The sequence below is a fragment of the Lolium rigidum genome, chromosome 1 (assembly GCF_022539505.1).
Source record: "Lolium rigidum isolate FL_2022 chromosome 1, APGP_CSIRO_Lrig_0.1, whole genome shotgun sequence".
Classification (NCBI taxonomy): domain Eukaryota; kingdom Viridiplantae; phylum Streptophyta; class Magnoliopsida; order Poales; family Poaceae; genus Lolium; species Lolium rigidum.
Window position 1 is genome coordinate 325,275,664 of NC_061508.1, and position 14,214 is coordinate 325,289,877.

At 44.1% G+C, this 14,214-nt stretch overlaps 1 protein-coding gene across 1 annotated transcript; it reads right to left on the reverse strand.

Moving 5' to 3' along the window:
- Nucleotides 1-6,759: 6,759 nt before the first annotated feature.
- LOC124699026 lies at nt 6,760-9,010 on the reverse strand. The gene is made up of 2 exons (XM_047231401.1): nt 8,267-9,010; nt 6,760-6,832 (listed from the first exon to the last, which is right to left on the reverse strand). The coding sequence occupies exon 1, from the start codon at nt 8,967-8,969 to the stop codon at nt 8,271-8,273; it is 699 nt and encodes a 232-aa protein (XP_047087357.1). The 5' UTR covers nt 8,970-9,010; the 3' UTR covers nt 6,760-6,832; nt 8,267-8,270.
- Between the last annotated feature and the right edge of the window lie 5,204 nt (nt 9,011-14,214).

Here is a 14,214-nt window from a genome sequence, read left to right on the forward strand (position 1 = left end):
TAGCTCGCCCGCGCGCGCGGTTAGTCTTTGGCAGCTGAGGTTTGAGTTCGGATCCGACAACCTGGGCCTATAATAGCGCCTGCTCGAAATCTCCAAGCAGGCCACGAGAAGCCAAAAAAACAATCCTCACATGCAGACTTGAGCCTGTCAGCCTCCAGCCGGTAGGTCTGGGAATCAAGAAGCCTAGCAAGGTCGATTATGGGAATGCTCTGGCTGCTATGAGCAACGACGTCGCTGGTCCTCGCCGGCCTGATGTACCGTTTGATGGCCTCCTCCGTCAGCTCCGCCGCGTCGGAGGCAAGCGCTTGAACGTTCTTCACCGGGATGGTCTTCCCGTGCGACCATTTCGCTTCGGCGGCCTGCTTGGTCTCCATCCAGTCACTTCCTCCGTGCGTGCAGAGGTTTATTTCTTGAGGTTTCTAGCTGTGGAGTCTATGATGAGCAGTACGTAAAGCGTGAACAGGAGATATATAGCAAGTAGTATTCGATCTCGATAGTTCTATTGGACCACAAGTCTAAAACAAACAATGTGGTGGGCACCAACTAAACTGTACACGGAGTGGCTGAGATTTGGCATGGTGCTTTCAATCGTTTTTTTTTAGTGTACAATCACAATTATCTGCAACTATATATTTGTGATTTTTCCATCTATTAATTAATGAAAAGGCACATCTCCACCTACTCTAAAAAATGCACAATCATAATTATTATAGATGACGGGTGCTTTCAATCATTGTGGCTATACCAATGGAAGGAAGCGAATTAATAAGCCTGGTGCGCCGGCAATAAGCCTGGCACAGCTGTAACCTGGGACATGTCAATTCACCTAGCTAGCCTGCCCATTTCCTTTTCTTTTTTCCATTCTTTTTCTTTATTTCTTTTCTCTTTATTTTATGTTTCTTTTTTTTACCCCAAATGCTATACTATTTTATTTTTCTTATCTTTTCAAGATAAGAACAAAGCAATATACATGAGTTATGTAAAAACAAAAAATATGAGTTATACATACACAAAATATTGACCAACACAATATTAATTAGTCATACATAAAATATTGGCCATGACCATATGAGTAGTTATGAATTACACAAAATATGAGTTATAGTTTGCAAATAAAGTTTTACATCATCGATTGAGAAGAGTGTTTCGCTTTCTTCTTGATTTTCTTGCTCGTCGTTGAATAATTTAGCCCCGTGTCGTGACTTCTTCTTTTGAAGGGTCGACCGACCTCGGTAGCGTGGTCCTCGCTTCTTCTTGTGGTGTATGTTGTGTCTTCATCCTCGGATTCTTCCATCATTGGGTCTCCGACTTGTCCTTCGAAGTCTTCCTCGTTGGCGACTCCATCCATTCCGACGATGGTCCTCTTGCCTCTCCTCACGATAACACGGCTAGGCCCTGGATGGGTCGGTTATGAAGAAGCATTGGTGCACGTGTTGCGCCGGTACCCATGGCTCATTCCGCGCGGTGGCGTTCGTGGACTTTGATTTGTTGGCTTCGGGTAGAAACATGGTGGTGAAATACCGGTCTTCTTTTGTGACGCTCTTAGCCCATCCGATACGGAACATCGGCACTTTCTCCCCAGCCGTAGCTAAGCTCCCGGATTTCCTCGATTCTTCCGTAGTATCTAGTCTTTACGTCACCCGTCCAGGAATCCATCGTTACCCCCGAGTTCGGTAAACACTTGTTCTTGTCTTTTTCTTCCGTGTAGAATGTGTACCCGTTGATATCGTACGCTTGGTAAGTCATGATGTTGGGCGCGGGGCCATGTGACAAGGCCAATACTAGTTTATCCTTGTCGGAATCCATTGGTGGGGGATTAGCATCAATGTGGTCTTTGAACCAGCGCGCGAAAGAGGAGTTGTGCTCTCTCGTATATTTCTGCTTCCGTCATCATCGGTTTGCCAGCGTTACGTATCATGGTTTTGTGCTCTTTCAACCAAGGATCGATCAAGTCAATGTGTTGTAGCGCTACTAAGTTGGCCCTGTCAAAGTCGGAAGTCCGACCGGACATGTGCACGTGCGGTTCCTTCCTTCCATTTTTGTGGCCTACTCCCTCGAACCTCGCGGAGGTGCTTCTTTTGAGGCAAACCAACAGGGTCCTCGATGTCTAGATAATTCGTTCGTAAAGAGATGCACTCTTCGGTGAGCCGGCCTCGGACGATGCTTCCATCCGGATGTGACCTGTTACGAACGTATCCTTTAATGACCCCATTCATTCTTTCAAACAGCATCATGTTGTGTAAGAATGCCGACCCTAGACTGACGATATCATCCATGATATGGACCAACAGATGGACCATCACGTCAAAGAATGCAGGCGGGAAGTACATCTTAAGCTCACATAGGATCACCACGATCTCTTCCTGGAGCCTTGCGAGTTTCTTCACGCTTATCGACTTCCGAGTTATGACGTCGAAGAAGTTACGGAGCCCGATCAGCGTTGCACGGACATGGTCATCCATTATACCTCGGATTGCAACCGGAAGAATCTGCGTCATCATCACGTGACGGTCATGAGACTTCATGCCGCTGAAGTTTCGTTTCTTGGGGTCCATGTATCTGCTTATTAGCCCGGAGTAACCGAAGGGCACTCTGACTCCTAGAAGGCAATTGAAAAATTGATCGACCTCGGCTGGACTAAAAGTGAAGCCGGAGGGGGGACAGTAATAGTCTGGGCGAGATACATGTTGATATCGTTTCCTGGCTGTGTCGGCCCTTGAATTAGCATACTCATCTGTATGTACTTCCTCTTCATGCACAGCCAGGGCGGGAGGTTGTAGATCCATACAAACACGGGCCATGTGCTATGTGTGCTGCTCTGGTTTCCGAACGGATTGAATCCGTCCGTGCTCGCACCCAACCTGATGTCAATGCAAAATACTATGTACTCTAGGAGTCTAGGCTACACAAAAATGAAAAAAAGTGTGGATCTGAGAATAGTGAACAGTACACATTTTCAAAACTCCATAATTTGTCAGATATTGTTATTTTTGTGTAGCCCAAAATACCTAGAATTTTTCACTGAGATTTTGCACGTCTATATGTGGGTTTCCGCTTTAAGCAATGATTTTAGAATCCGATTCATTCAATAGAAAATGACACATCATTGACTATCTACAGAATATTTTTCAGATTTTCAGGAGCCATTTGTCCACACCTGCTACTCCGCTAGGTATAACAGTATCAAGAGCATTACGAGAACAACTTCTGTCCCATAGGTGATACTGATCTCAACTGGAATTGAGTACATGACTGCAAAGTCACACTTTTCTGTGTCTAGCACTGTAATTTGAAATCCATGTTGGAACACATAGCCAGACTCATGTACACAATAGAAAAAGAGCCCTGGAAATCGTAGGTCATGCTAACTAATTAGTTGCTTCATGCCGAGTCGCATAACAAACTCCTAGGTGTGTTTCATAGAAAAAAAAATCAAACTTAGGCCACGAAAGGAAATTTATCAGGAAGTCATAATACCCACAGTGTGTAATTGATACATGTGAAGCCTAGAACTGATCCTATGAGGCTAATTCAAATCAAACAGCTTGTGAGCACACGCTATTCTTGCTATTCAGATCAGTGAATTGGGGTTAAAGCACCAGTTAGGCAGATTTATTTCAAAAGCAACATCACGGCAAAAAAAAATGAAGTGGACATAATTATGCTAAGTGAAACACTTCAAAGGTAAACTGAATCTATAATTGCATTCCTTCTCCTTCACCCCTACAATACAGCCTGTACGCGTGGGGGGGAAGGAAAGAAAGCAGAGCTCTTTCGCCAGGTCCGGCAAGGGTGTGGTGGTGGTGTGCTCAGCCGTGGCGCCACGCGCGCCCGTTCTCTCGTACACCGCCGCCGCGCCTGCGTACATGAGTCGCGCACGCGGAACTGCATGCTGGTCGCTCTTTTTTCTTGCTCTCGCAAAATCCCACGCAAAATGCGACGGGAATCCCACGTCAGACCCAGTCCATTCGATCCATACGCGCGCGGCCGGATCGACCCATCCACTCGCACGCGCACGTACGCACGCACGCACCTAATCCCATGTCAGTCTTTTTTTTTTCATATCTCTTGGAACCAAACTGCTCCCAGCTAGCTAGCCTAGCAGGCCATCACCCGGCCGCCGGCGTGCGTGCACTGATACATGACAAGTACTCGATCCCTAGTGGAGTACGTACCTCGATTTGGTGTGTTTGTTTTCCTACCTGAATGCTAGTACTGCTACTGAACCCAATCAATCAAATTAATTAAGGACCGATGATGGAAACCACAACAAGGAGATCACAGATCGAGAGGAGCATCCAAAAAAAGATGGGGAAAAGAAGAACTAGGCATCTAAAATCACCCCCACAATTAAGATGCATGGATGGAACCAGAACAGATTCTACATACACGACAAGCACGCATGGTTACCTTACTCGCTCGCCCGATGGATGGATGGATGGATGGATGGATCAATATGTCGACAAGAGCTCGCTCCACGACGACGGCGACTCCACCACAGCCTTCCGTATGCACCCGGCCTTATTCCACCACCATGGGCGGCGTGGTCGACGACGATGAAGCATGGCGGCGGCCTCTCCTCTCCTCGCCGAGCAAGAGTCAAAGTCTAAGTCACAAAAGTCACGCGCACCCGACACGCGGTACCTCCACCACCCCTCCTATTTATACATGGGAGGGCAATATTGAGTTTTGGCTCGAATTTTGAAACTAGGCGCTGACTTTTCATCTATTGGGGGTTCCCGCTATAAGCCTTTATGTTCTTTTTTCAAGCACCCCTTTTGTGCTCAGTAGGTTTGAGAGGAAGGAGATAAAATACTCTCAATTTGTTATCCAATCAGCCTACCGCACACTCCCTCCATTCCTCGGGCAGTCAATCGAGGAGTCGTCGCGCTCGCCCCTGCCTGTTAATTAACGGAACTTGTTGTGGCTAACAGAGGAAATTAAGGGAGAGAAATTAGGAGGAACTTTGAGATTTATGAGGGGCACGAGCTCGGAAACTAATCTCGCTGCTTGGTCATCCTTAATCACGGGTTTGTTGGCCTTGATTCATGGTAGTCAATCAATTCCATTAATTGTTGGTTTGTTGGCCCACCAGCAGATCCCTACTTTCTACCAGCAGAATTTAACGCCCAATCTGTGTATGCCTAGCTCTTCCTTGCAAGCCCAACCCACCGAGACGGAGGGAGTATGTTTGGTTGGAGCCAATTAATATGCGGTAATGGGAATACTAAAAGGGTATGGATACAAGCACTGACTTAGAAATTTGAAGGATGAAAAGTGACATTCTTCCATCTGAACTGCTGAACCCTGTATGATAAAAGAAGATGCATTCCAGCTACCCCTTAGAAAATGGTACCTTTGGAAAGTCAATACTTAGCATCAGTGACCATTTCCCTGCAAATTTCAACGGTTCTTTCTTCAACAAACTGAAGCGTGGCATTTTCCCTGCAAATTTCAACAGGGTTTGTTTATATTTTTCTCCTTAAACTGAAGCTACGAATATTAGCTAGGGAAATCCTATCTCACATGGGTGTTGTGTTTGGTTGTAGGTAATTAATAATTACCAGGGAATAGGAAAAAAAGGGTAGTAGTACGAGCGTTCAATGGTCTCGCATTTGTTATAGGGGAAACTCTGAGATTTTTGAACGGTTCAAACTTAGAGGGAAAACAATAGAGCCGGAACAAGGTGGATTTCGGTCCCATCTTTGAGAGCCTCTCTAATCTGATCGTCGCCTGTTAGGATCTCTAATCTGGGAAAAATGGATGGCCCAGATACACGATATCACGGATCAGTGATGTGGAAGGTCAATTAGACACACGAAATTGATTGTTCTACTATGATGGATAGTATCCAAAGCCCCCTAAATCAACGCTATGGCTGAATACTAGTGAATGGAAATAAAAGGGAGGGTAGTACGTGACTTCCAGTCTCTCGCGTTTATTTCAAGGAGTACGTGATGCAATCAGTCACCGTTTGTTTAGGAATCTTATTGGAATAGTATAGGAGTAATTTCGTGCGGGGAAGACCAATAATAACGCCACATGCGGTAACTACTCCCGACTATTAAGGTCCCTTCCTCAGATCCTAAAAAATAGGTCCATCATAACTACACACTAGGAAAACCGAGCGGCCTGCAATTACTCGTGCTGATTACGATCCGGGACGTAATAAAATGGGACATGAGTGATTTACGGCCGGGAGTTTGATCGTTCAGCAGCCACGTCACCAATCCTTGGCATCTTGCATCTAGGCCGCACATTTACAATCAGCTTCATCCTAGAGTTATACAACCAGCTGCGGCGTGGGTGTAGTATTGGTTGAAAAAATAGCCGAAATTTCATCCTCTTCCCGCTCTATTTTCTCGCTCCCTCCAAATTTGAAATCAGGCCTTCCTCTCTATAAGTACCAGCCCTCATATGCATACCGCGTGTCGGTGCGCGTGACTTTTGTGACTTAGACTTTGACTCTTGCTCGGAGAGGAGAGGAGAGGAGAAGGGGGCGCCATGCTTCACCGTTGTCGACCACGCCGCCCATGGCGGTGAAGAAGGCTGCATCCGGAAGGCTGCTGGAGCCGTTGTCCTAGAGCCAGCTCTTGTCAACATATTGATCCATCCATGGAGCGAGCAAGTAAGGTAACCATGCGTGCTTGTTGTGTATATAGGATTTGTTCTGGTTCCGTCGATCTGCATCTTAATTGTGGGGATGATTTTACCGAGCTAGCCTAGCTAGTTCTTGTTTTCCCCATCTTTTTTTGGATGCTCCTCTCGATCTGTGATCTCCTTGTTGTGGCCGGTTTCCATCATGCATCGGTCCTTAATTAATTTGATTGATCTGTTCAGTAGCAGTAGTAGCATTCAGGTAGGGAAACAAAGACACCAAACCTAGGTCAATCTAAAAAAAAATAACTGAAGGAAAAAAAATTGAATCATGGGTCTCGGCAGCCACTATCAACAAACTGTGTGTCGGTGTGTGCTCTCCACCGTCTGACAGAGATTATGACTCCAAAAGGAAAAAAAAAAATCTTCAGGGCGACAATCTGTGTCTGACGGAGATTTTTCTTTTTGGACTTTGAGTCATCTTTACATCTATAATTTTTTCTCCGTTGTTATTTCGAAAACAAAAATCTTAGGGCCGAGAAGGGGGACATATTCATATAAGAATTTTCATCACAGATTTTACACAACAGTTTGAGCTAAATGGAACAAATTATCGAGGGCTACAAACAGAGTAGCATATGTCCCACTGATAATATTGAATTATTGATCTCAACTGAATTTGAAACAAGTAACTGCAAGTACACACTTTTACTCGTTTAGCACTGTATCTAACAATGCAAGTTGGAACACAAAGCCATATGGAGACACGTAAGCATACGAAAATAACTCCTGGAAAACTCGGACCATGCAAAAGTGGCAGCTCCATGTGGCAGGACCTCTAACTTAGGTCGGTTTGAAGTAAAAAAAAACTTAGAACTTATACCACCGAATGAAAAACAAATCAGGTGGTCTTGGCAGCCACAACCGACAAACTGTCTGTGCTCTCTACCATCCTACAAAGATTAATGCTTATATTTGGCATGTACTGGGAGACTCGGAAAGAGGCGGGTGAAATGTTCAACATATCTTAGAAAGGAAAGGAAATAAAGACTGGGTGCCCACCCTATAACTGGCCTTATGAGGCTGATTCAAATCAAACAGCTTGTGAGCACAAGCTACTCTTGCTATACAGAGCATGAAGTCGGCCTCTAATTTGTGACATTACCAATTATGCAGATTTATTTCAAAACCACATGGAATATAGATGTTAAGATGACTAAAAGCCTAAAATAAAGCTTTCTTTTCTGCATGTTTATATGTATAAAAGAAAAGGCAGACAAGATGAACCACGCTTGGATGAAAAGAATTTTCTTGAGGTGAGCGAAACAACCAAAAGAGTAAACTGGATCTATATTACTATTCCTTCAGCACCTTGAACATAATGTATTCATCCAAAATAATTGTTGTGATATACAGGATTTAAGTGATGGATGCATAAGCGATGTGAAAGATGTTTTTTTCAGATTCCCTCCAAACAGCGAATGGAACAAATGAAGCAGCAAATCACAATTATGTTCCCAAGCTTGATTAGCTTACCCACAAGCGCAAGAAAACAACCAGCGCTAAATCGTATAAACAAGAATTGCCAATCAAAATAATGAACTAGTATTACGCATTAGACGAAGCTGCGTGCGAACTGTCAAGTGGACATATGCAATAGAAAACTTACCACTTTATATTTTCGGTGAAGACAAGGATGGCGGGAAGTTGGTATATATCCACTTCGTGGAATAGGGATGCTCAGAAGAATTACTACAAACCCTGTCAAGCCGCAGCGTCTTGACATCAACTGAGATATATTCCCATTCTGGCATCTGCGGATCTGAGTCTACCAACCGCAGGTATGGAATCCGCAGGGATCGAATCATTCCTAGGAGCAGGTACGTTCCAGTTGCAGCTTTGATATCATACCGGAATGCAGAACCAAGTGACACAGTCTTCTCTAGCTGCCACTTGCTAGAACTCTCACCTGCGTTTCCCTTGATGTAATAACTGAGATCAAACGTACTATCAATAGGTTCATTAAGTATACCGAACAGTCCAATCCTGCCTTCCCCTGCCTCCACAATGGCTAGACCCCGCGCAGACCAAAAACATTCTCCAGGTGGGAGGTCAGAAATGGAGAACTCCATACTCCGGGTGTCAAACACAAGCAGCTCTTTCCTCTCTATCTCAGCGGACTCCCAGTAGAAGCATCCATAAGCGTAATGGCGCCCGTGATCGTCGCGGTCGATCGGTGATGACACCATGTTCGACTCGCCACGTTCAAGAAACAAATCCCTCCATTCCTTGGATGCAGCAGCTTGCCACTGTCCACTGATTGAAGAGAAGACCAAAGCAGCCAACCTAGTACTGAAATGTACCATCCACATCACACTAAATGCAGCATCCGCCTCTTCTTCCAGCGGAACGAGGAAAGGCTCGCACCAGGGTTTGTGTTCCGGAGCCGCGTGCGCCACCGAAGTGACCGAAGCGAGCAAGTCGTCAGGTACTGGGGGAAGCAGGACGTACCCCCGGTGCAAGGGATCGCACACCGCAAGCTCCATGGACACCTCGCGCTGCAGGCCCTCGCCGGGGCGGAGGAGGAGGACGCGTCCGTCGCGGATGTCCTGAACGGCCCAGCTGCCGTGGTTGGGGAAGAAGGAGAAGGAGAAGTCGGCGGCCTCCGCGAGCGCGCGGGCGGCGGGCGCGGAGGGGTGAGGCGGGAGGGCGTGGTGGAAGCCACCGCTGTCGAAATAGGCGAGGAGGGGCGGGTCGTGGAGGCGGCGGAAACGGCGGAGGAAGGATCCATCGGTGTCGACGACGATCCGGCGGAAGGTGACGCAGGCGGCGGAGGCGCGGGCGAGGTCTTCTCCGGCGGGCAGACGGAGGAAGATCTCCGCCAGGAGGTGGTCGGGGATCTCCGTCAGAGTCGTCGCCGCTTTCCTGCGACCGCTTCGGCGACGCGCGGTGGAGGTCGCCATTGGCGTGGAGGGGCCGATGATGCGAGCTTGAAGCCCGGCGGCGGCGGCGGCGGAAGAGCTGGCAGTTGGAGGAGGAGCCAGCCGCCGCGAACCCTCGTGGAGATGGAGTCGAGTTGGGAGAACGTGAGCGTGCTCCGTGCTGCCGAAATGGGCCTTGGATGGGTAAGAATGCCTGAATGTGTAAAAGGCCATCTTTGGTTCCAGAATTAAGTGTTCAAAAAATTTCAGTTGACTTCAAAAAAAAAAAACAAAAAAACAAAATTTTCAGTTTTGTCTAAAAAAAATCAGTTCGATTCATAATTATACATCCGATGGCTATGTGCAAATATCACCATATCATAATCACACCGATAAATGTAGTCTACTTAATTCGGGGAATACTTGTATAGGATCAACTCATTAGGTGAGATCGTAGGATCAGTTCATAAAAATTATATTAAAAAATGCGAAAAAAATTAGGAAAAAAGTTTAGAACATACCTATAGTGTGTATTTGCAACTCCAAAAAAATTTAGCTCAAAACTCTATCACCATTTAGAGGAACAAAAAACACAAATTCTTCTGTGAATAGTGTCAACCTTGGGTGAATAGTACTTAACACTATTCACTCTCAAACTTATCTTTTTTGAATCTCTAAATGTAGGTCGAATTTGAGGTAGCAAATTTTTGTTGTTGCATATATAACACAGATGTGTGTCGTCACTTTTTTGGACAATATTTGGACATGTTTCTTGTATTATAAAAAATTGATCTCATAGATCCTACCTAAAGCTAGATCCTACTCAAGTTGTCCCCTACTTAATTCTACTTGCTTATTCAAAAGAGATTTGGTAGTTCAGTTTTTAGCACTGTATTCAGATATTTGCAATGCAAATTGGAACACAGCAGGCAGAGGCACCGCTGTAAGTGTTCACTGGGCAGCTTGGTCACCGCACACGGGCGCACCAGTTTTCGTGTCATTCACCGCCACTAGGAGCGCCAAGTGGATGCGCACATCGACTGTTGAGTCGGGGTCGCACGGACCACTGACGGTTCACAGGAATCAATGTTCATGCAACTATGTTCCGCGCCAAGAACGGGCAAGTACGGCGAGCTCGACATGACCTGATCTGATCGCCGCTATGACAGCAAGCTCATCCTGACTACATCGCCTCTGCCTGCTCGCTCCTACCTGATATCCAGCGCCACGAGCTTTGTCAGGCCTGCATTCTGAACGTGATCCAGGTAGGCATGCAGGGTGGAGGATCGAACAACTGAGAAAAAAATTGAGAATAAATGACACAAACAGTTCTTGATTAATTGGTACCATCAAGTTGAACGTTGCTCATCGGCATGATAGGAAGAACAACATAGACATGACCACTGCCAAGTGAATCACTGTCAACTTCAATGTCACACTCAGGCAGGGAACAGCCATAATTAACCGAAATAGACACGACAGCATCCAGGTGAAGCAAGTGCCATCATGTAGGCAAGGTGATCACTTCTCCAAGAACTCCAGTCTACTGAAATCACAGTCACTTTGAATTAAGAACGGTGATTTGATCACGTCCCCATGGAACCTGAAGAAACAAAGACAAAATTTCAGTCACCAGAGAAGAATTTATGGTCCAACCCGTACACATATTCAAAAGTTCAAGAACTAAAAGTAACAAGGTATACGGGTCTTGGGCTAGATAAGCAATAGCAGAATAGCATTTGTTCAACTCGTGATATTGATCTCAACTGGATTTGAAATATGCAGACTGCAAAGGCTTCCTTTTCCACATTTAGCCCTGTATGTATTTTGCAATGCAGGTTGGAACAGTTGGTCAAACAAAAATGCAAGTTGGAACACACAGACTGACAGACAGAGGCATGCAAAGGGGAACATGTTTACATGCCATTTTAACCTTTCTCGACTCAACTCTAATCGGTAGCTCCAATAAAAAAATGCATCCAAGCGAATTAATTTGACATATAACATGAGTAAACTATGTTCATGCCCCTTTTATGTTCCGTCTTAATATTTAACAAAAAAAAACGAGTCCTGGAAATATTAGGTAGTGCTAAATTGGTAGTTCCCTGTTGAGGACTTCATATATTTCCTTTTAGGGAGAGTTCATATATTACCAAGTAGTACAAACGTCTATGTTAGGTCAGTTTCAAGATAAAGAAACTTCTAACATCTTGAGCAGTGACTCTCATGCTGTTATTTTTACCCTACCAGTTAGGCAGACTTATTCAAAATAAAATCATGAGAAAAAATTGATATATCTGAAGATGGCTAACAGTAAAATTATCTGCCTCCTTACATTTATAAAATGAAAGTGGACAGGATGAGTCATGCTTGACTGTAATGATTGTTTTTCCTGGGTAAATACTCCAAAGGTAAATTTGATTTATAGGTGTATTTATCCTCCATTACCTTGACCATAGAACTACTCAAAAATAATTGTTGCGACCTATTATTTTTGTGATTTCATGGGGCCTACAATAATAGTGGATGCATGAGCTATGTGGAAGATTGTTTCTCTTGCATGACCTCAAATGGAAGTTCGCAAAAACAAGACAGCAGATCACAATTATGTTCCTAAACTTGGTTAAATTTCCCACAAGCACAAGAAAATAACCAATACTAAATCATGTAACAAGAATGACCAAGGCAATAATGAACTATCAAGGATTAGACGAGCTGTTATAACTATGAAGGGAAGGACATAACCAGGTTGCATCAGAAAGTTTACCACTTCATATTGTCGGTGAAGATAACAACAACAATGGTGTGAAGAATTTTTGGTCCAATTTGTACACATATTTAAGAACTTAAGAGCTAAAAGCAAGGTTATATGTCTTATGTTTGGCTAGATATAACATTACCCTAAAGCATTACCAGAACATCATTTGTTACATAAGTGACATTGATGTCAACTGGAGCTGAAATATGCAGTACAAAGTCACATTTTCTGTGTCTATTATCGTAATTTGCAATGCAAGTTGGATCACATAGCCAGACAGAGGCATGTAATAAAGTAATAAAGAAAAATAAACTACTGGAAATTATTAGGTAGTGCGAAGTTAGTAGTTTCCTGTTGAGGAATTCATATATTTCCTATTTAAGGAGGCTTCATATATTACCAAGTAGTGAGAAACTTCTATATTATATTAGTTTCAAGGACAAAAAACTTCTAACTTGGGTCACGGAAGGGAAAAAGATCCTACTAGTTTGATTTAATTCAAAACAATATCATGAGAAAAAAAATGATATATGTGAAGATGACCAAAAATAAAACGTTTGTGCATCCTTATATTTGTAAAGTGAAATTGGAAATTGACTCGTGCTTGACTGTAATGCTTTTTTCTTCAGGTAAGACACTCCAGAAGTAAACTGAATTTGTACTTACATTCCTTCTGACCATAGAACTATTCCCTGAAAATAATTACCATGACTTTGTATTTTTGTGATTTCATGAAGCCTACAATAGTTCTTGATGCATGAGCTATGTGAAAGGTCATTTCTCTTGTAAGACTCTCAAAACGGGAGTTGGAACGAGCCCTGGAATTTTTGAAGTCATGCTAAATTGGTAATTTAGTGTTGCAGGACTTTGTATACTAGCTAGTAGTATAACAAATTTAGCTTAGGTGTGTTTCATAGAATAAAATCTATCTTAATTCTTAGTAGGCACAGTCAACAGATGATAGATGTGAAACCTACAATTGATATTATGTGGCTGATTCAAATCAAAAAGCTTGTGAGCACACACTGCAGCAGTGAATCAGGTTGTTATTTGCGAAAGTACTAGTTAGGTAGATTTATTTTTCAAAAAAAAAAATCACCAGGAAAAATGAATGTGCAGAGTTGAAGATGATCAGAAGAAAAATTCTCTGCATCCTTGTATTTATAAAAAGAAACTGAAATGGATGAGTTTGATTGTAATGAATTGTGCTGAGGTGAAACACTCCAAAGGTAAACAACTGGAACTAAAAATTGCATTGCTTCTCCTTTTCCCCAACCATAAAACTATTCCTCGAAAAATATCGCGGCCTAGAATTTTTGTGATCTCAAGAGTCCTAGAGTAGTAGTGGATCCATGAGCTATGTGAAAGATTCTCTCTTGTGCCTGGTCCTCTTAAAAGAGCATTTAGACCAAACAGGAGAAAGAATCACAATTATGCTCCTCAACTTGATTAGCTTTCCCACAGCCACAAGAACGGTCAGTTGCAATAATGAACTATGAATCATTAGACAAAAAGTTGTGTGATGACTTTGAAAGGAAGGACATAGCTATGATGCAGTGGAAAGTTTACCATTTCATATTGTCGGTGAAGACAGCAGCGACGGCGGGAAGTTGGTATATATGCGCGTCCTGGACAAGGCAGCCCCGAAAGGTTTCACAGAAACCCTCTGAAGCTGCAATTCCTTGACATCCATGGAGAAGTATTCCAAGTCTGGCATCTTGAAAGACGAGCCTAGCCACCGCGGGGCATCTGCGCTTACAAGGAGAAAGTACCTCTCCGTCGAAGCCTTGATATAGTGCAGACACCCAGAACCCAGCGCGATCGTCCTCACCATCTGCCACTGACCGCCCTTGTTTTCTCTAACGGTGTAGCAGAGATCAGGTTTGCCGCCTGCCGGTTGGTCGCGTATGCCGAACAACCCGAGCTCGCCTCCCCCCG

Coding starts and splice junctions, on each gene's coding strand:
- LOC124699026 (XM_047231401.1), bottom strand. CDS start 8,969: ATGTGGATGGTACATTTCAGTACTAGGTTGGCTGCTTTGGTCTTCTCT.